Below are 22,684 nucleotides of genomic sequence, written 5' to 3'. Positions count from 1 at the left end.
CCATCCAGGCTGCACTCCTGGGAGGGGTGTGTCCCTGGATAACAGGATTCTGAGGACATCAGTAGAAACTGTGTTTTGTTTTTGGCAAATATGTAATTGGCTCTTGGAGCTGATGTGAGATCAGTCAGCTTTCAAATGTCCAGATCAAAGTCACCCTTTGGCATAAAAAACCCAGAGGATCTTAAAGGCCCTTTGAAAGCTCCTCAGCCCTGGGCCAGTTGTCCTTAGCACACCTTCACCAGTAGTCAAACAGGCTTAAGCACTCAATGCCTAACTTCCCTTTAGCACCAGTAAGTGCCATCACAGCAAACTTCCAGTTAAAATGAGAATGTGAAGAATAAGTTCCCTGAGGAGCCCAAAGGCTGAAGAGAGAACATGGGTTAGAGAAGGGTTGGTTTCTCCTTTTCCTACTTTGCCTTGTGGTCAATCTGTGATGACTCGTACCTTTTACCTTTGTCTCAGGAGCTCAGGAATTTTCACTGGCCAAAATACTACTAAGAAATCCGTTTTGTTCTCTCTCTACCGAGATAGAGAACCAGTTCCTACAGGTGATGAGGTAGAATAAGTGGGATGTTGTTGAGAAAGCATATTCCTACTTCTGCTTGATATAATTACAACCCATATCATATAATTATCTGTTTCACATCAGACTGTAAGCCCCATTAAAACCGGAATATCTGATTTGTTCACCCTTTTTAAAAAATAATTAATTAATTTATTTAGTTTTGGCTGCATTGGGTCCTCGTTGCTGCGCGCGGGCTTTCTCTAGTTGCAGTGAGTGGGGGCTACTCTTCATTGCAGTGCGTGGGCTTCTCATTGCGGTGGCTTCTCTTGTTGCAGAGCATGGGCTCTAGGAGTGAGGACTTCAGTAGTTGTGGCACGTGGACTCAGTAGTTGTGGCTCACAGGCCCTAGAGCGCAGGCTCAGTAGTTGTGGCGCCTGGGCTTAGTTGCTCCGCGGCATGTCTGGGATCTTCCCGGACTAGGGCTCGAACCCGTGTCTCCTGCATTGATCGTCAGGAGGATTCTTAACCACTGCGCCACCAGGGAAGCCCCCTGTTCACCCTTGTATCTACTGCTTAGAGCATAGTATATGTTCAGAAACCTTTTGAATTAATTTTTTTATTTCCCGGTGCATTTCACAGAGTGTGGGATCTTAATTTCCCAACCAGAGAACAAACCCACAGCCCCTGCATTGGAAGAGCAGAGTCTTAACCACTGGACCTTCAGGGAAGTCCCAATGAATGAATTTCTATTAAGTTTAAAGAATATAAGAAGGCCAATATGAAAATTCTCATTCATAGGATTTTTCGCTTAGCACACTATAGGTTTGGGGAAGACATGAGCTAAAAGCTTTCTAGGTATTTCTAGGAGGCTCTGAAAAATGCCAAATAGTAACAAATCAGTCTTTGGAGAAATCATCTTTTCGGTAAGTCATTGTAGTATCCATCCAGTTTTCAAAGTTGTAGCAAACATTGAAAGAAAGAAAGCTGATTTAGGAGGCAGTCATTTCTGCACTAAAAAGAAAAGATCAACCAAATACTGCTGGTCCTGTTCAGTGGCAATTCATGTTGACATTTAAAGGAAATACAAATATTAAAATATCAAGTACCTCATAAGCATATACTCTAGGAGTCTTATTCCCCCCCTTTTTCTTTTTTTTGGCTGCACCCCACGGCTTGTGGGACCTTAGTTCCCTGAACCCAGGCCCTTGGCAGTGAGAGCGCAGAGTCCTAACCCCTGGACCACCAGGGAATTCCCATTCGTTTTTTAATTTGAATGAAAACATGAAAATGGAACTTCATCTGATTCAGCTCAAAGGACATTACAATAACCTAATACGATAATTGCAAAAGAATGTATCAGAATCTTGGCTTCCACTAAAGAACAGACATTACCTAGTAGGTATTCCACCCCCCAAAAAAGAAAGCCAGGGAAAAAAATCTGATGAGGAAAGTGACATGAAAACATTTTTCAGGACTTCCCTGGTGGCGCAGTGGTTGGGAATCCGCCGGCCAATGCAGGGGACACGGGTTCGATCCCTGGTCCCAGAAGATCCCGCATGTCTCAGAGCAACTAAGCCCGTGCGCCACAACTACTGAGACTGTGCTCTAGAGCCTGTCAGCCACAACTACTGAAGCCTGTGCACCTAGAGCCCATGCTCTGCAACAAGAGAAGCCACAGCAATGAGAAGCCCACGCATCACAATGAAGAGTAGCCCCCGCTCACGGCAACTAGAGAAAGCCCGCAGGCAGCAACGAAGACCCAACGCAGCCAAAAATAAATAAATAAATAAATAAATTAAAAAAAACATAAATAAACATTGGTGATCATGCAATTGCCACAGTTTCTAGCCATAATGGGGAGTAGATTGAGTATTACATCTCCAGAAAGGATACAAACTGCTGGTTATAGTAAAATATTTTTAAGAATATGATCAAAGGAAAAACAACAAAACAGATATCCTTGTTTTAAAAGTCAGCAATACCATTTTATTATGAACTATCTATCTGTCGTTGAAGAAGGTGTCTTTTGACTGTGGCAGACTGTATTTTCCAGTATTGGCTAAGATAATATTTCCCATCCCACATTTTTTTTTTTTTTAAACCTTGTCATATTCCCATTAAGTGTTAGGTGGCCAGGTTGAAGGTAGGTGGTGCAAAAAGTCAGCATAAGGATGGAAATTAGCCTCATATTTTCTGTGAGTCAGATGGAAATACCACAAATAATTAGGCATTTAATATTGTCAAACCATGCGTCTCAGTATAGATTTGACGTTTTCCTGTTATTGTACCGTGTTTCACGATAGAAAAGTTCTAATTTGAAAACTTGACTAAACAATCACTCTGAAGAAATTATCATGAAAAATAAAAACAAAAAAGAAATCTCATTAGTAATAATCCCAAATATTAATCAACAAAATATAAAGAAAGCCACAACCTCAATGAGCTTGTATGAAATCCTCAGAGATTAAGCTTTCAGTTCATACAGTCTTCCTACTCTGTCCTCTGAAGTCCCAGAACATGCATTCATTTGGTTAGGACATCTGTGTTGATGTCCACTGTGCCACTTATTTTGCCTGATGCTAAGGACAGAGAGGTAAAGGATGCTGTCCTTGCCCTCTGACCTTTGGCTCATGTCATCACTATAGTTCATATCAGGTTGCAGCTCACTGTACATGTATTAAGGAAAGGCCCAGGTCTTATTCACATTTGTTTACTGTGCCAAGCACAGTAGTCAATTTTAATTGTAGTAGAAAGTTTAAATGGTAATTTTTTTTTTTTGGTTATCTATTTTATTTTATTTTATTTTTCACACACACACACTGTATTTTATTTTTACAAGAGATAAATAGACTGACACCAAGCATTGTACATGGATGACCACAACAAAGGCAACAATGATTGCAATTACCAAACATGAAACACACTCATACTATGTCATAATATTGACATTCAGTCCAGTAATCCTCCACTGTAACAGCTCCTTTACTTTGCAGTGAAAATTGATTTGTATATTCTTTGCCTCTGAGTCCTTGTGGGATTTTTTTTTTAATTCAAACAGAAAGTCACAAAAATTATACTCATTCTCATCAGTTCACTCAGTCCCATGTAATTAATTTTTTTTCATCTTGATCTTTTGTTAGCACTTTTATGAGTTCATCAGTTTTTCATTAGAGTTCTGAAAATGCTTATTCATTCAGTTCAGCAGTACAGTCAGTTACCAGAAACCTGTACTTGTCAGAGTCTTTTCCATGAATTTCTTGAAGATGAAACCCTTTTATAGGAACATATTTGCAAAAGCATCAGAGTACACCCAGAACTGTCTGTAAATGACAAAAGACTTAAAAATGACCACAGTTAAAGATTTGATGAAAGTTCATAATAATGCAGTTGACAAGAAAATTAGTTATTTCTGAGATATACATTTTAAAGTAATAACTAGGATTATGACTTATAACATTATACCAGAACATATAAGATTTTTAGGAATTTCATGTAATGTCTGAAACATTTATATTAACATATTTCCATACAAATAACCCAATGAAAGTTTAGTATTAGTTGTTTTGTTTGTTTGGTTTTTTATACTGCAGGTTCTTATTCGTCATCAATTTTATACACATCAGTGTATACATGTCAATCCCTTCCCCAACCCCCTCTAAGTCTGTTTCTGTTTTGTAGATAGGTTCATTTGTGTCATATTTTAGAGTCCACATATAAGTGATATTATATGGTATTTGTCTTTCTCTTTCTGACTTACTTCACTTAGTATGATAATCTCTAGTTGCATCCATGTTGCTGCAAATGGCATTATTTCATTCTTTTTTATGGCTGAGTAGTATTTCATTTTATATATGTACCACATCTTGTTTATCTCTTCATCTATTGATGGAAATTTAGGTGTTTCCATGTCTTGTGAATAGTGCTGCTATGAACATAGGGGTGCATGTATCTTTTTAAATTATAGTTTTGTCCAGGTATATGCCCAGGAGTCAGATTGCTGGATCATATGGTAATTCTATTTTTAGTTTTCTGAGGAACCTCCATAGTGTTTTCCACAGTGGCTGTACCAACTTATATTCCCACCAACAGTGTAGAAGTGTTCCCTTTTCTCCACATCCTCTCTAGCATTTGTTGTTTGTAGAATTTTTATTTAAAAAAAATTTTTTTTTTGGCTGTGCCACATGGCTTGCAGGATCTTAGTTCCCTGACTGGGGATCAAACCTGGGCCCCTGACAGTGAGAGTGTGGAGTCTTGACCACTGGACTGCCAGGGAATTCCCTGTAGAGTTTTTAATGATGGCCATTCTGACTGCTGTGAGGTGGCACTTCATTGTAGTTTTGATTTGTGTTTCTCTAATAATTAGCGATGTTGAGCATCTTTTCATGTGCCTATTGTCCATTTGTATTTCTTCTTTGGAGAAATGTCTACTTAGGTCTTCTACCCATTTTTTCGATTGGTTTTTGTTGTTGTTGTTGTTGAGTTGTATGAGCTGTTTGTATATTTTGGAAATTAAGCTCTTGTGGGTCACATAGGTGGCAAATATTTTCTCCCATTCCATAGGTTGTCTTTTCGTTTTGTTTATGGTTTCCTTTGCTGTGCAAAAGCTTGTAAGTTTGATTAGGTCCCATTTGTTTATTTTTGTTTTTATTTTTTATTTTTTTCTCTATTGCCTTGGGAGACTGACCTAAGAAAACACTGGTACAATTTATGTCACAGAATGTTTTGCTATTGATCTCTTCTAGGAGTTTTATGGTGTCATGTCTTATGTTTAAGTCTTTAAGCCATTTTGAGTTTATTTTTGTGTATGGTGAGAGAGTGTGTTCTAACTACATTGATTGACATGCAGGTGTCCAGCTTTCCCAGCACCACTTGCTGAAGAGACTGTCTTTTTCCCATTGTATATTCCTGCTTCCTTTGTCAAAGATTAATTGACCATGGGTGTGTGGGTTTGTTTCTGGGCTCTCTACTCTGTTCCATTGATCCGTATGTCTGTTTTTGTGCCAGTACCATGCTGTCTTGATTACTTCAGCTTTGTAGTATTGTCCGAAGTCTGGGAGGGTTATGCCTCCTGTTTTGTTCTTTTTCTTCAGGATTGCTTTGGTAATTCTGGGTCTTTTATGGTTCCATATAAATTTTGGATTATTTGTTCTAGTTCTGTGAAAAACATCATGGGTAATTTGATAGGGATTGCATTAAATCTATAGATTGCTTTGGGTAGTATGTTCATGTTAACCATATTACTTCTCCCAATCCAAGAGCATGGGATATCTTTCCGTTTATTTGAATCATCTTCAACTTCCTTTATTAATGTTTTATAGTTCTCAGCATATAAGTCTTTCACCTCCTTGAACAGGTTTACTCCTAGGTATTTTATTTTTGGGGGTGCAATTTTAAAAGGTATTTTTTTTTACATTCCCTTTTTGATATTTCATTGTTAGTGTAAAGAAATGCAACCAATTTCTGTATGTTAGTCTTGTATCCTGCTACCTTGCTGAATTCTTTATCAATTCTACTAGTTTTTGTGTGGAGTCTTTAGGGTTTTCTATATATAGTATCATGTCATCTGCATATAATGACAATTTTACCTCTTCCTTTCCAATCTGGATACCTTTTATTTATTTTTTTCCTGTCTGATTGCTATGGCTAGGACTTCCAATACTATGTTGAATAGAAAAGGTGAGAGTGGTCATCATTGTCTTGTTCCAGATTTTAGTAGGAAGGCTTTCAGCTTTTCACCATTGAGTATTATATTGGCTGTGGGATTGTCAAAAACAGCTTTTATTATGTTGAGGTATGTTCCCTCTATATCCACTTTGGTAAGAGTTTTTATCATGAATGGATATTGGATTTTCAGACAAAATAGACTTTAAATCAAAAAAAGTTACAAGAGAAAAAAAAGACATTCTATAGTAATAAAAGGCTCTATACAGCAAGAAGATATAATAATTATAAACATTTTCACATGTACTAACAGAGCAGCAAACTATATGAAGCAAAAGCTGACAGAATTGATGGTAGAAATAGACAGTTCTACAATAATAGCTGAAGACTTCAGTACCCCACTTCCAGTAATGGATAGAACAACCAGACAGACGATAAGTAAGGAAACAGAGTACTTAAGACAATAAACCAACTAGATATAACAGACACCTACAGAACACTCTACCCAAGAACAATAGCATACACGTTCTTCCCAAGTGCACATGTACATTTTCTAGGATAAACCATATGTTAGGCCACCAATTAAGTCTCAATCGATTAAAAAGATAGATATCATAAAAAGTATCTTCCCCAATCACAATAGGATAAAGTTAGAAATCAGTAACAGAAAAAAAAAATCACAAACTTGTAGAAATGAAACCACACTTTGAAACAAGCAATGGATCAAAGAAATAAGGGAAATTAGAAAATGCTTGCAGATGAATGAAAATGAAAATTCAACATACCAGAACTTATGAGATGCTGTGAAAGCAGTGCTGAGGGGAAATTTACAGTCTCAAACGCTTATGTTAAAAATCAAAATAAATCTCAAATCAACAACCTACCTTTACAACTTAAGAAACTAGAAAATGAAGAACAAACTGAATCCAAAACTATCAAAAGAAATGAAATAATAAAGATTAGAGCAGAGATAAAGAAAAGGGAGCTTAGAGAAACAGTAGAGAAAATCAATAAATCCAAAACAGGTTCTTCAAAAACATTAAAAAAATTAACAATGTTTTAGCTAGATGGACTAAGAAAAAAAGAGAAAACTAAATTACTAAATCAGAAATGATAGTGGGGACACTACTACCAATTCTACAGAAATAAAAGGAATAATAAGCGGGTACTGTGAAAAATTGTACACCAACAAATTGGATAACCTAGATGAAATGGACAAATTCCTAGAGACATGAAACCTACCAAGACTAAATCATGAAGGAACAGAAAATCCAAATAGACCTATAACTAGCAAGGAGATTGAATCAGTAAACAAAAATCTTCTAATAAAGAAAAACTCGGAATCTGTTGGCTTCAACTGGTGAATATTACAAAACATTTAAAGAAAACTTATACCAATCCTACTCAAAATTTTCCTACTAGAGAATGGACTTGAGGATATGGGGAGGGGGAAGGGTAAGCTGTGACAAAGTGAGAGAGTGGCATGGACATATATACACTACCAAACATAAAATAGATAGCTAGTGGGAAGCAGCCGCATAGCACAGGGAGATCAGCTCGGTGGCTTGTGACCACCTAGAGGGGTGGGATAGGGAGGGTGTGAGGGAGGGAGACGCAAGAGGGAAGAGATATGGGAACATATGTATAACTGATTCACTTTGTTATAAAGCAGAAACTAACACATCATTGTAAAGCAATTATACTCCAATAAAGACGTTAAAAAAATTTTTTTTTCCAAAAACTTGAAGAGAAAGCACCACATCCTAACCTATCCTACAAGTTCTGATACCAAAGTCAGAGAAAGATTTTGAAAGGAAAACAAAACAAAGTAAAACAAAACGCTCCCATCCAATATCCCTTATGAACATGGATATAGAAAGCCTCAACAAAATACCATGAAATTGAATTCAGCAACATTTTAAAACGATTCTATAACATAACCAAATGAGATTAATTCCTGGAATGAATGATTCAAAATATGAAAATATATCAATGTGTTACTCCACAATAACAGAATAAAGGGGAAAAAAAACCACGCATGATTATCTCCAACGATACAGAAAATGTATCTGGGAAATTTGAACACCCTTTCATGATAAAAACTCTCATAGGAATAGAAGGAAACTGACTCAATATAATAAAAGCTATATATGAAAAACCAACAGTAACACCATACTCAAGGACAAAAAACTGAAAGCTTTTCCTCCAAGATGTGGAATAAGATGAGACTTCCCACCTGAAACTATGAAACTCCTAGAAGGAAACATACTAGGTAAACTCTTTGATATTGGTCTTAGCAGTATCTTTCTAGATATTCCCAGGTTAGGGAAACAAAAGCAAAAATAAACAAGTTGGACTACATTAAACTAAAAAGCTTCTGCACAGCAAGGTAAATCATGAATAAAATGAAGGGACAACCTACTGAAAGAAAGAAAATATTTGCAAATCATATATCTGATAGGGGTTAATATCCAAAATCTATAAAGGCTCATGCACCTCAATAGCAAAAAACAACAACAAAAACAAACAAAAAAACAATTCGATTAAAAAATGGACAGAAGATCTGAATATATTTTTCCAAAGAAGACATATAGATGGCTAATAAGTACATGAAAAGGTGCTCAATATCTCTAACCAGGGAGATGCAAATCAAAACCACAATGGGATATCACCTCACACTTGTTAGAATGCCTATTACAAGAAGACAAGAGGTAACAAGTGTTGGGCAGGATGTGGAGAAAAGGGAACCCTTGTGCACTGTTGGTGGGGATGTAAATTGTTGCAGCCGCTATGGAATACAGTATGAAGATTCCTCAAAAAATCGATAATAGAACTACCAGCAATACCACTTCTGGGTATTTATCCAAAGAAAACAAAAACACTAACTTGAAAACATATATGCATCCCTTTGTTCATTGCAGCATTATTTACAATAGCCAAGATGTGGAAAAAACCTAAGTGTCTATTGATAGATGAATGGATAAAGAAAATGTGATATATATATAAGATGTATATTTTTATATTTATAAACATATAAATAAATATATACATATTTACCATATATAAAAATATTTATATATTTATCACACACACACATATATATAATGAAATATTATTCAGCCATAAAAAGGAATGAAATCTTGCCATTTGTGACTATATGGATGAACCTCGAGGGTATTATGTTAAGGAAAATATTAAGTGCAATAAATCAGACAGCTCACAGATACAGAGAACATATTGGTGGTTGCCAGAGGTGGGAGGTGAAGGGTGGGCAAAGTGGATAAAGGAGGTCAAAGGTCCAAACTTTCATTTATGAAATAAACAAGTTATGGGAATGTAATATACAGCATGGTGACTATAGTTAATAATATTGTATTGTATATTTGATAGTAGCTAAGGGAGTGGATTTTAAAAGTTGTCATCCCCCACCCCCCAGTTTTTTGTAATGTTGTATTGTGATGAAAGTTAATTAGATTTATTGTTGTGATCATTTTGCAATATATACAAATATCAAAATCATTATCTTGTACACCAGAAACTAAGCTAAAGTTGGGACTTCCCTGGAGGTCTAGTGGTTAAGACTCTGCGCTTCCAATGCAGGGGGCACACGTTCAATCCCTGGTTGGGGAACTAAGATCCCGCATGCCACGTGGCATGGCGCAAAAAAAAAAGAAAGAAACTAAGCTAATGTTGTATGTCAACTATACCTGAATGAAAAAAAAAATCCTTAAAACATCACTTAAAAAAAAAACCTCCTACAAATTTACAGTTATCAAAACAGTGTGGTAGTGGCATAAGGCCAGTCATATAGAGCAATCATTTAGAATAGTAGAGCCTTTGGCTAGACTATTTAGAATAGTCTAGCCTTTGGCAAGAATATGGAGAAATTGTAACCCTTGTACACTTTTGGTGCACAATGTAAATGTAAATGAATGTACAGCCACTGTATATGTATAGCTTGAATGTAAAAAGGTACAGTCATTGTGGAAAACAGTAGGGCAGTTCATTAAAAAAATTAAAAATAGAATTATCATTTGGTCCAGCATTTCTACTTCTGGGTATATACCCAAAAGGATTGAAAACAAGGTCTCAAAGAGATATTTGTACACTCATATATATAGCAGTACAATTCACAATAGCTAAAACATGGAAGCTACCCATGTCCATCAATTGATGAATGGATAAGCAAAATGTATATACATACAGTGGAATATTATTCAGCCTTAAAAAGGAAAGAAATTCTGACATATGCTACAAGAGGGATGAACCTTGAGGACCTCATGTTAGGTGAAAGAGGTCAATAAAACAAGGCAAATACTGTATGATTCTACTTATATGAGGTACTTAAAGTACTCATAGTCATAGGGACAGAAAATAGAATGGTGGTTGCCAGGAATGGAGAGTTATAGTTTAATGGGTATAGAGTTACAGTTATACAAAGTGAAAAGACCTATACAGGATGAAAAGCACTCCTAAATGCTTACTCAGCACTTGTTTGCTCTGTGTTTACATATAATTCTGACAAGCTTTATTTCTGTTCTCTTGAGTACAGATTAACTGAGCAGATGACCACAGAGACTCTTATTATGTTGCTTGACCAGTATTTACCAGGTCTCACTTAATCCCTATAGGCTCTTTGCCCTATACCAGTATACTTAGTTCGGTTTTTGGGTTTTTTTTTGCTGAGTTGTTAGTTTTACTGCACACCAAATGAAAATGCACGTGGGTAGATTGTTGCTAAATACAGTCACAATGACACCAGCAAGAAGGGATAGTTGACAACCTGATGGGAAGAAATGAAAGAGAATAACCATAAAATTATATAGATATTAGACATCAAAAAGAACTGACACCTTGATTATATCTAGTCTGGGGCTATTGGCCCTACACATCTTATAACCCCGAGAGCAGCACTGTCTTTATGCTAGTACATTAAGTAATAATTTTATGATAGTGTCAATAGATCCTCAAAAAAAGGACTTAAATTATATTCAGTTTATTCTTTCTAAGAAGGTACAGGAGTATACAAAGCATTTTACTAGCTTTTCAAACAAGCTGATGTGATTTGGCACTTGAGGGGTAGGGGTAAGTTTTTGTTATAATGATGATTCCTAAGTGCCTGCCAGGCAACGTGCCAGATGTTTAATATAAATTGTCATTAGTCCTGCTGGGCAATGAGCCTGCAACATGACCAGGCAGGTATCTTCCAGGTTTGGGGAAGGCAGATTCATTCTGCTGTGGCTTAGGCAATTGGTTTTATTTTGAGGATGAAACACTTACAGATTGCTTTCCTCTTAAGAAGGTAGAGGAGTGTGTATTGATTTTACTTAATTTATCTAATTGAGCTGATACAGTCGGATAAGCTTTTGTTATATAATAATAGACGCCACTCTTAAGTACCTCCTTCATGCCAAGCAATGTGTCTGGTGTTTAACATAAAATATTTTAACATAAAATATTGTTACTCCCCATTTTACATGTTGAGAAACTGTGGCTCAGGGAGATTGTTATCTGCTCAAGGACGTAAGTGAGTCACAAAGGCAGGACTCAAATTCAGTTGTTTAATACCCCAAAGCCTTACTCTTCCCAATCCCAGGAGACTCCAGTTATAGAGGAAGTCCCCTCATGTGCACGGTATGGTTTGCCAACAGAGCCCATAAAGGAGCTGTCTGTGTAAGGAACTTCTCGTACAGTGGGAAGGTTCCTGTTTCTAGCCCTCTTCTCCATGGAACACTATTCTTACTCAGGGAGAGGAGAGCCATTCTGGATGGCTCTGAACCAAGGGAGAATTTTAGTCATCTCAGAGGAACCCACCCAGAGTAATTCCTTGGTGTTACCTGCTGAGCCTGTCCACCCCTCAGAGTGACCAGCCTGGCCCTGGTTTACCACACTCAGCATTTTCTCTGGCAGCTGAAGTCACCCTAGAAATGGCCTCTGGATTTGGGAAGGAAACTCTCCTGGTACCTGCCGCAAAGAAGGTCCCTGTGTGGTTGGGAGGAGCACCCCAAGGGCAAGTCAACTCAGCTCTGTAGGAAAGTTAGGCCCTCTCATTTTCCAAGAATGACAAGCCAGGAAAACTCCACAGACACGATATCCCTTCCTTCATTCTGCCATGAATGTCTTTCTGCTTCCTTGTCTAACTTAAAATCTACTGAAGTTGTCTCCCTGGTTCTAGGCTCTTAATGGCAGTTGCAAGGCTAGAGCTGCCTGTAGTTGGGGATTTCCCTTCCCCTGGCTGGTTGGCCATGATAATATGCCTTCAGGTTAGGCTCTGGTTAAGTGGTGTCTCCTGAGGGCAGGCCTTCTTAGGAACATGGTGATTTGGTGTATTTCAAAACAGTTCTTTTCCCCTCCTTCTCTGGATGCACAGGGGATTTTTCTGTTACCTATTGTGAGAACCAAGTGCAGCTTGTAGAGGCAAATCCCACCAGGGTATATTTCTCTCCTATGTACTGTGAGAACCTGTTGAGCACCAGGACTTAAAATTCACACAGTTGTAGGGGACCCCTTATGACTGGGTGCCCCCGGAGTTTTTAACTCTCAGAGTTGTCCACGCTGTGACTCCAGCAGTTCTTCAGTTACAGTTCAGGTTTTCCTACCATAGCATTGGCTCCAGCACTTGTTCCCACTGAGGTTTCCCCTTGTGATCTCTGCTCCAGTAAGCCATCACCCACTGCCTGTCTCCCCAGTCTTGGGGGCAAAGGTTTGCTTTCTGTTCCCTCTCTTAAGGATCCTAGACGAGTTGTTTCTTTTCCAGTCTCTTCAGCTTTTTACTTGTTATGACAAAGTGGTGACTTCCAAGTTCTTTACACGCAGAACTCAGTCCAATGAATTTTCATTTGAAATTCTCCTGTTAATTGGATGGCTCTGAACTTCCCGTAGTCTGAGAAGAATGAATTATTGTAGCTGCTGTTGCTACTGCTGCTGAAGTTGTTACTGTTGTGATTTTGCTGTTGTTGAGTCTATTTCATACACAAATTGTACAGAATTAAAGGAGTAAGCCTTTAGGTGTAACACTTTTAAATGCATGGAAACTCACAAAATTCTCAACCAATGTATATGAGGTGACAGATGTTCACTAAAATTATTGTGATAATCATTTCATGACATGTAAGTCAAATCATTATGCTGGACACCATACACTTCAACAGAGCTGTACGTTAATTATATTTCAATAAAACTGGAAAAAATTTGAAAAAAACCCCAGAATTTCAACCAGATACGGTTCTCTGGCACACTCTGATAAATCATCTTCTAAAAACTTTTCAATAAAAAAGCACAAGATACTCAGCTGAAAAAACAACGAAATAATGCTACTCATAGCAACATGGATGGACCTAGAGGTTATCATACTAAGTGAAGTAAGTCAAAAAGAGAAAGACAAATACCATATGATATCACTTATACGTGGAATCTAAAATATGACACAAGTGAACCTATCTATGAAACAGAAACAGACTCACAGACAAAGAGAACAGACTTGTGGTTGCCAAGGGGGAGGTGGAGTGGGGATGGGATGGATTGGGAGTTTGGGATTAGTAGATACAAACTATTATATACAGAATGGATAAACAACAAGGTCCTACTGTATAGCACATGGAACTATATTCAATATCCTGTGATAAACCAATAACAGAAAAGAATATGACAAAGAATGTATTAATATGTATAACTGAATAACTGTGCTGTACAGTAGAAATTAACACAACATTGTAAATCAACTATACTTCAATTAAAATAAATTTTTTAAAAAGATGTATATATAGTGGAAAATTACTCACCTATAAAAAAGAATGAAATAATGCCATTTTCAGTCACATGGATGGACCTATAGATTATTCAATTACCTGAGATAAACCGTAATGGAAAAGAAAATTTAAAAGAATATGTACATATATATATATACACACACATATATATATAAAACTGAATCACTGCTGCACAGAATAAATGAACACAGCATTGTAAATCAACTATACCTCAACTGAAAAAAGTTTTGAAACAAAGCACAGGAATCTAAGCTAAAAGTATGGAAATAAACACTGCAGTTAGAGTTTATCAGAATGTTGTAAAAAATGTTTTTTCCAAACTAGATTGTTTCCACCTTTTAAACATTTTAAACTTTAAAACCTGATTTCCAGGTTGAAAAGTTATGAGGGACTTCCCTGGTGGCGCAGTGGTTAAGAATACGCCTGCCAATGCAGGGGACACAGGTTCGAGCCCTGGTCCGGGAAGATCCCACACGCCGTGGAGCAACTAAGACCATGCGCCACACTACTGAGCCTGCACTCTAGAGCCCACGAGCCACAACTACTGAGCCCGCGTACAACAACTACTGAAGTCTGTGTGCCTAGAGCCTGTGCTCTGCAACAACAGAAGCCACTGCAATTAGAAGCCCGCGCACGGCAAGGAAGAGTAGCCCCACTCGCCACAACCAGAGAAAGCCCACGCGCAGCAACGAAGACCCAATGCAACCAAAAATAAATAAATAAATTTATTTTAAAAAAAAGGTAATGAAATAAGACTGTACAATGAAGTGCCAAATAATCAGGTAACTATTTTTAAATCAGTATTTTCCTTGGCGAATTTCTCAAGTTCAATTTCTGTTAAGTGCTTCAGTTAAAAAAAGTCTCAGGTAGGGCTGGATGCAACATAAGCAAGGTGCACATGGTAAGGTCTAAACGTTGAGTTCACTTGGTAAATCAGGGACGGGCTCAGAGGAGAATGGTTTTGTATCTCACACTAGGAGACTCTAGACTTCTGAAAGAACCCTAGGGTTAACCTTCCTTTTCCTGTCTTGTTCCTGGAAACTTCCATGGGGTAACCAACTCTGCGTGTCAAATAACATGAGAGGAGTGTCTCAAATGTTTGAGCTCACAATTTCGAAATCCTATTGAAAAACTGCGCTACCTAGCTAGGTCCGGATTCTCTGCTGGCTGGGATTAGATTAGAGTCCTATAATAGCGGTGAGACTGGCTGGTAAATCTGCCACAGTAAATTATTTTCCATTATTTAACAAACATTGGGTGAGTGCCACCTGGTGTGCAACACATGCTGCTAAGTGCCAAAGATTTTTTTTTTTACCTTGCCCCCAGCTCAGCACCAGGACTCATTAGAAATTCAGAGGACTTGATGGATGAGTTCATGTCAGTCCCTCCCTATCTTGAGAGACTGACTTTTCAAGAAAAGCGGAAATTGCTGGAGGCTACGTTAGCACCCTCTGGGTACAGACCCTGTATCCTGCCTCACACCGCTAGCCCTTTGTAGCCACCAAAGATTTCAGAAGGGGGAATGAATGTAGGCTTTGAAGGTTGAAGGCACACGTGGCAGCCAGGGGTAGAGTTCTGAGCCCACAAAGTGACATGGTTACAAATTCGGCTTCTAAAGTAGTCCTTTCTTAACCATTTTGTCATCACCGTTGCACTGGTGAGAGCAATGGTTCTCTCAATAGGAAAAGGCAATTCCCCGGCACACGTACTTACAAATGATTTCAGAAGATTGATACGTCAGAAACCTCAGGTCTTGGAAGTCATGTCGGCAAAAGTGTTTTGCACCTGAGTTTTAAAGCCTCGCCTACAACAGTCTTAAGTGGCAGAGCCCAATTTACATGCCGCACAGTATCTGCCTTGCCGCGTTCGCCAATTTAGTCTTGCTGCTGAGTTCCTAACCCCGGTCTGGGTCTCAGCCCCCGACTTCTGCCTCCAGACTCCAAGGTGCACTGAACCCGCGATCCGCCATCCTGAATCCTTCCCTTGCACATCTTGCCTTTCCCGGCTCTGCGCCCAAGCGCACTTGCGCGCTTCCAACCGGTTATTCCATTCCCCGGATCCCCCACCGCCCTGCCTGAGGAGAGCCAGTTTCAGATATCCAGTTCCCCTGCCCCAAGGTTTTATTCGCTTGCATCAGTGCCACCGCTGCGGTTAAGAAGCAGAAAATTGGAATAAGGGCCTCTTGGAAGTTAGGTGTCCTGAGCCCGAAGACCACCAACCTGCAAGGGGAAGAGATGTGCCGCGAGGCAGCCGCCGTGTCGAACAAAACACTGAAGCTTCTTGACACTGAGGTCTGGGGCGTGGACCTGTGGCTCGGGTCACTCGTGGCTCGTTTCGGCTCGTTTCGGTTCCGCCTGAGAAAACCAGCTACCTGGGATTCGTGTTTTATTCCACCGCCCCGCGATGCCGCCGCAGTGCTTGCCGCGCTGGAGGGTCTGTACAGGCTGCTTGGATCTTGCGCTATGTGCTCAGACCCAGCGATACTGCGGACAGTGAGACGCTTCGTTTTCTGCACTGTATCTGCTGAGGACAGCAAGTCAGCACCTCAGACCTTCCTGGAAGGCTTAGAGCAGGAGCTCCAACAGAGAGATCCAGAAACGTGCTGGGCAGGGTGTAGGAGGGTCGAGGTGCTGGGTAATCGGGCTTTACAGAGCACACTTACTGAGAGTCGGTGCAGGTTTCGTGGACGCAGGTCCTAATCATGCCGCTCTGAGCATACTTAGGGCGGTACTGTGAGCATCACCTGGAGGCCCCCGAGCGCCAGTGTCATTTTGTGAGTGCCTGTGCTTTGGGAGTGCGCACATGTCTGGAGAACGTACTGAGTTTGTGTGTGTGTAAGAGTATGACTGAAGTGAGCGCGAGGATTGCACTCCGCTGGACTCTTTAGCACCATCAAGCTTGGCGGGCTTTCTAGCAGAGGACTGAATTGCAGTAGACGTGGGTGCAGGGCTGGAATCACAGGTCACTGGAACATCTTGGCAAACAGCAGCCGGAAGCAAGGGGCAGCTGGGCAAATGGTTGGAGAAGGAGGCTGAACTTTAGGTGATGAATGGCGGGGGAGGAGGCGTGGGGCTAGAGGTCCGCTTGGAAGCTTTTAGCCTTGCACTTCCCTGCTCAGGCCCAGTAGGGCATCCAGTCCCTCCTTAACCCACGTGATGGACCAACCAGCATGACTCCAGGCAGCTGCACAGGGTGCTGATTGGGAAGATGGATTGCGATCCCACGGAATCCCCTATGAACTTCCCTGGTAAGCACTTCTGGATCCCCACCAGGGCAGAGAACAGGTACATACTTACTACTGATAACATTCCTTCAAGATGAGAATATGATCCCCATTTCAAAGATAAGTATACTGAGGCGCTAGAAGTTACTAGCCCACGATGTTTCCACCTGGAAAAGGCACAGCTGCAACAGAGTTCCAGTGTGACAAAGTTCTTGATCCCCTGTGTCTGATACCCACAAGCCCTGCCCTCCTGTGCGTGATTCCAGCTGCCTGAATCAGACCCCCTCCTTGGGCACAGAATCATCAACTCTACTGTGCATTAACCCTCGAAGCTGCACTTGCACGGAGGTCTGCGGTCAGACCTAGGGGAGACAGGGTTCCTTGTAATGCTGGACTCTGCCCGACAAGATCGCACAGGTGGGGATGGAGTGGGACACGTGCGTGTTCAAAACCCGCGAAACCGAACAGCTGAAGTTAACCATGACGTCAACCTGTCCTCAAATTCCTACTCACTTTTTGTGTGTTTTTCGTTGGTCCTCACCAACCCCCCCCACGTCCCCCTACCGCCCCCGCCATCAATGACCTCAATGCAAATACAAGTGGGGTGGTCCTTCTGGATGCTCCAGGTTCTGGACGCAAGTGATGACACAATCCTTCTGGGGCTCAGATCCTTCCCCTCATTGGTTGCTCAGAGCTCCTGGACCACCCCAGACCCAGAGCAGCAGGAATAAGAGCAGCTGCTGGTGTTGGAAGGCATCAGACGCACTGCCCAGCTCGAGTGTCACTGCCACTTCTGCCACAGTGCCATCGCCTGAAGCCAAAGCTACTACCACTGCTCCCTCCTCTGCTCCAAGCCACCTGGTTCCTGCTGCCAGGTAAGCCTGGAGATTCCTGCTTAGTGGGATTCTGTTTTTCTCTCTCTCCCCTCTCTTCCTTCTCTCTCTCCATTACTTTTTCTTAGCTGGTCTCTTCCAGTCTCAAAATGCTCTTTCCACTTCTGTCTAGGTCATTTCACACAACCTGTATTACTCTGCAATGCATCCCAGACTCCTTCCACAGGTAACACTGGATGGTCTCAGTTCACGCACTCCCTGCTTCACTCTCCCAGCGCTGAGGCGGGCTCCAGTTTCCTTTCCCGCAGCACACGTGCTTAGGTCAGTTTGGGATGCTGGAGCTCCCCTGGCACTGCAAGCAGATCTGGACGCAGAAGGAGTTTTGTGCAGATGGTGCTCTCACGGATCACGTCTTGTGCCCAGCGGAGCGCAGGAAATGCTTCGGAACCTGGGCCAGCGCAAGCGGGTGGCAAATAGGTGCAGTGACTGAGGGGCAGGCAGCCATTAAACTCAAGCCTCCGTTGCGGGTTCTGGGAACTTTTTTCCCAGTTTAATTCCTGGGTCCCAATTTGAGACCCTTCCAGCTTGATTCTTACAGGGTACTCTTTACCAAAGTGTGGAGCAGCTGAGCAGTAGAATGTGGTTCTCCAGTTTCTCAGGGATTCCAACCGCAGAAATTTGTCCTCGGTAATCCCCTCCCCCCTTCATGTATGTGCAAAAGCCCGGCACCAGAAGGACAGCTCTGGGTTGCACAGTGGGAAAAGCTGTGGTGACAGGTACTCAGACTCTGTCCTCCAGGAGTCCTGGCCAACAGGTTGTATGTGAGAGTGAGTGGAGTGATGGGGCGGGGGCTATGGACCAAGACCTCCTCACCCAGTTATCCCACTAGGTTTCTTTGCTAAACCAAGCATGCTGCAGCCTTACTGGATCTTCCAGCAGTCCACTTGGCTGAGCAGGAAACGATGGTGAATCGGAGTGACATGACTAGCATGAAACCAGGATGCCAGGGCATTAGGGGCAGAGGCAGGCGCAGAGCCTGGGTCTGTGGGCTCATGGAATTTGTTATTGCTCCAAGTGCTGATGTTATTCTTCCCTTGCAGAGAGTCGTCATGGGCTTCTGGAAGTTCCCCCCCTTCCTGGTCCTCAGCATCCTGGTCTTGTACCAGGCAGGCATGCTCCACTCAGCACCATTCAGGTGAGACAGCCCTGCCAGGAGCGCTCCCACCTGCCTCTGTCCCTGGATCATAAAATTCTATGTTCTCAGTTGTGCTGTGCTGAATCTGGCTCTTGGTGGGGTTGTGGGAGGGTGGTGGTAATGTATGAATGTAAACGTGTATATAAGCTTATCATAAACTGTTTATGAGACAAAGATGTGTAGCACACAGTGTACAAACATACATAAGATATACAGTACTCATTATTGTAAATTTCATATAACATTGCTTTTTACCAAATATTTGTATCTTTAGCAAACCTATTTACTAATTTAACCACAATTTGAGAAATAGATTGCATCCTATCTGCTAACTACTTTGCCAACAAATTTGTTATTAAATCTGATATGTTACCTATACATCTGATTTCTCACCCTCCTTCAAATTACATTAAAGTGAAATGATTTTCAGATTCAAACTATCATTATCACTTAGTTTTTAATAATGGCTATATTTAACACTAAGCTCATAAAATTCCTGAAAATCTAACCATCAGCTTTCACAAGCCTATATGATCCACTTGGAGCCAACCACTTCTTTTAGGTCACACCAGAGCCTAAATCCTGGTGAAGCAGCATGTTTGGATGGACACTGGCCTCATGCCCTGTCCATTGAGAGCTGGGGCAGCCACATCCTCAGGGGAAGTTGCAGAAACCAGGAAACCTGGCTGCTTATCCTGGGGAAGGGGTAGTCAGGGGCTCAAAGCCGGTATTGGGCTTGCTTCCCCTCCCCAGGTCGGCTTTTGATAGTCGTTTTGATCCTGCTACACTCAATGAGGAGGAATTGCGCCTCCTACTGGCTGCAATGGTGAACGACTATGAGCAGATGAGGGCCCGTGAGCTGGAGAAGGAGCAGAAGACAGAGGGCTCCAGGTGAGGCTCCCTGCCCCACCCAGCACAGGGCATCCGCTCCCTCCTGCATGCCCAGGAAGGCATATCCCAGAGCCACCTTTGGGTTTTCTGACACCCTTGGAAATGTGTATGGGGAGTGATTGTGGCATTTTCCCTAATGGCCTATGATTTTCTGCTGTGATGACCGTTTCTAGCAGAAATACTTAAGGTTTATTGGTGCCTCTGAGAGCAGTAATTTTCCATGATGATCCTGTGGGGCAGCACCTGCACTCAAGCTCTCACTAACAGGCCTTCTCTTTTTCTCCATCCTGCAAATCAGCATCACTGCCCAGAAGAGAGCCTGCAACACTGCAACCTGCATGACCCATCGGCTGGCAGGCTTGCTGAGCAGATCTGGGAGCATGGTGAAGAGCAACTTGTTGCCCACCAAGATGGGCTTCAAAATCTTTGGTGGGCGTCGCAGGAACTTTTGGATCTGAGCAGCGAAATGATTCTAGGAAGAAGGTGACTGCCCTTTGTACTGTCAGGTGGGAGGATAAATGACTGGGTATTGCAGGGGTGCAGTCCACACTCTAACCCTCCGTGGGTTAATATGGGTGAAAAATCCACAGGGGAAGGCACCCACACCAGTGTCTGGAGAAAGAACATAGAGTCCCAACAGCTGAAACCCCTAGAACTTGGATTCATTTCTCTCTGTTTTTCCAGTTTCTCCCTGTGCCACTGAGATCCTCCAGGAAATATAGATCCTGTTTATTTAAAACACAGTTCCCTGGGTTATAACTGTGATTATCCTAGCATTTGAGTTTGAAAGGTAATTACCCTATCCTTTTGGAGCATACCCTACAGTGTCATATACATCTGAATTCAGAGTATAGACTTGGGTTCAAATCCTGTGCCTGTCCTCTACTAATTATACGACATGGGCTAGACCCTCTCTGAGCCTCAGCTTCCACATCTAACTTGAAGGCAACAATAGTATCATCAATATAAAAAGTAATTGGGATAATACATGACAAGAGCCTCTTAACTAGTAAGTAATAGCTGTTACTTTTTTTTCTCCTAGGTCCCTATGAAGCTGAACTCTACTTCTTTTAATTTGCAATGAAAGCAACTTACAAAAAAAATAGCCTGGAAGACACCCATGTATGCATGCTTCTTGACATTGAAACCACTCTTTTTTTTTTTGTTTGAAATAAACTAAATGCAGAATAAAATCAATGCAGCTACCTACTGTGCATCTTTTTTATCAATATATTTGATTCTGTATTCAATAAATATGACACATATCTCACTGGCTTATCTGGTAGCAAATCTGGACCCTGTCAGCCAACCTGTTGGCTGCTCTGCTAAACCTCAGGGGTACATGAAATCGCTGCCTTGTGGGTGTCTGGAGATGCCTAGTAATGCTGAGCCTCAATGGAACTCTCTCTTTAAAGAAATGTTCTCATTTGTGCACTTCACCAAGATAAAAAATGTATTTTCAATACACTTAAAAGGAGTGTTGCTGCTATTTATGCTGTTTTTCCCATGAGAACGTCAGGGATCTGTGACACTTTGTTGATCAGGCTGGCTCAAATGAGGCAATGATACCATGTTTGGGGTGGGTCCTCAGTATCTTGTATCCTCAGTGTCTAGTGAAACACCTTTACTGGAATTAGAACCCTGTGCATCTCAAAGAGACATTCACATTTATTTTCAGAGAGTGCCCTGGTCCCCAGCCCCAGAAGTTATCTGTTCTCTTCTCCTTGACTCAGGTTTGCCCTTACCCATCCCTGCCTTTCCTCCCAACAGCACCCCTTCATACACCCCATAGCCTGCAAAGCCCGTTAGAACAACAGCTCACAGTTTGAAAGGGGATCACACACTGGCAGACCTGGAAAGATAATCAGATGCCATCTAATCCAACTTTTTACTCTCTGTTGTGCAGAAAAGAAAAGTGCGTTGCTCAGGTCCTGCAATAAGTTTAACAGAGACATTCCTATATTTAACAAATAATCATTGAGTGTCTGCTATATGCTTGACCCTATTTGAGCTCCAGGACCAGAGCAATGAACAGGACAGACAAAACCCCCTGCATTCATGGAGCTTATACTCTAACTGGGGGAGACTGAGGTGATACATGCTGTAGAATCGGAGATGCTTAGTATTAGAAGGAATCTGGGATATCATAGGATGTAAAGGCTTATTCGATACAGGAATTTCACAGCATCAACATCCTTGGCATCTGTTGGAAATGCTGGTGACCAACTGCTGACTATAACTTCCAAGGTTACTGGGCAGCCAGTTTTACTGGTGGACAGTCAGTTAAGTGGGATTCTTTAATTGGAAAAGTCATCCCCTTCTACTCACTGACTTTATTTCCCCAGAAGCACACAGAATTATGACCCTTGCTTCCATTCAGTCTGTACTCAACACAGTAGCCCAACCTTAGTTGCAAAGGTAGATCAGACCATATCTCCCTTAGGTACAGAATACTCCACTGAGTCCCCATCTCACAGAGTAAACACCTGGGGCATTGCAATAGCTTACAAGGTCCAAGTTCATCTTCCCTTCCTCTCCTCTCACCACCTCACACTGGCCTTCTTACTACCCCTCATTCTGTATCCACCAGCACCCACCCCCTCAAGT

General features: G+C 41.3%; 1 protein-coding gene across 1 annotated transcript; it reads left to right on the top strand.

Annotated features, from left to right (window-relative positions):
- Positions 1-17,949: 17,949 nt before the first annotated feature.
- On the top strand, positions 17,950-21,228 carry LOC103006653 (calcitonin receptor-stimulating peptide 1). Its single transcript, XM_007174885.2, has 5 exons — positions 17,950-18,033; positions 19,092-19,186; positions 19,940-20,077; positions 20,376-20,560; positions 21,120-21,228. The coding sequence occupies exons 2-4, from the start codon at positions 19,101-19,103 to the stop codon at positions 20,533-20,535; spliced, it is 384 nt and encodes a 127-aa protein (XP_007174947.2). The 5' UTR covers positions 17,950-18,033; positions 19,092-19,100; the 3' UTR covers positions 20,536-20,560; positions 21,120-21,228.
- The last annotated feature ends 1,456 nt before the right edge of the window (positions 21,229-22,684 follow it).

This window comes from Balaenoptera acutorostrata, chromosome 9, assembly GCF_949987535.1.
Source record: "Balaenoptera acutorostrata chromosome 9, mBalAcu1.1, whole genome shotgun sequence".
Classification (NCBI taxonomy): Eukaryota; Metazoa; Chordata; class Mammalia; order Artiodactyla; family Balaenopteridae; genus Balaenoptera; species Balaenoptera acutorostrata.
This window is presented reverse-complemented; position numbering and strand designations above follow the sequence as displayed.

Bases quoted from the DNA above. Each gene is read 5' to 3' on its own strand.
- LOC103006653 (XM_007174885.2), top strand. From the start codon at position 19,101: ATGGGCTTCTGGAAGTTCCCCCCCTTCCTGGTCCTCAGCATCCTGGTC. The intron at 19,187-19,939 runs GTGAGACAGCCC...TCCCCTCCCCAG, and splicing joins CTCCACTCAGCACCATTCAG to GTCGGCTTTTGATAGTCGTT. The intron at 20,078-20,375 runs GTGAGGCTCCCT...CCTGCAAATCAG, and splicing joins CAGAAGACAGAGGGCTCCAG to CATCACTGCCCAGAAGAGAG.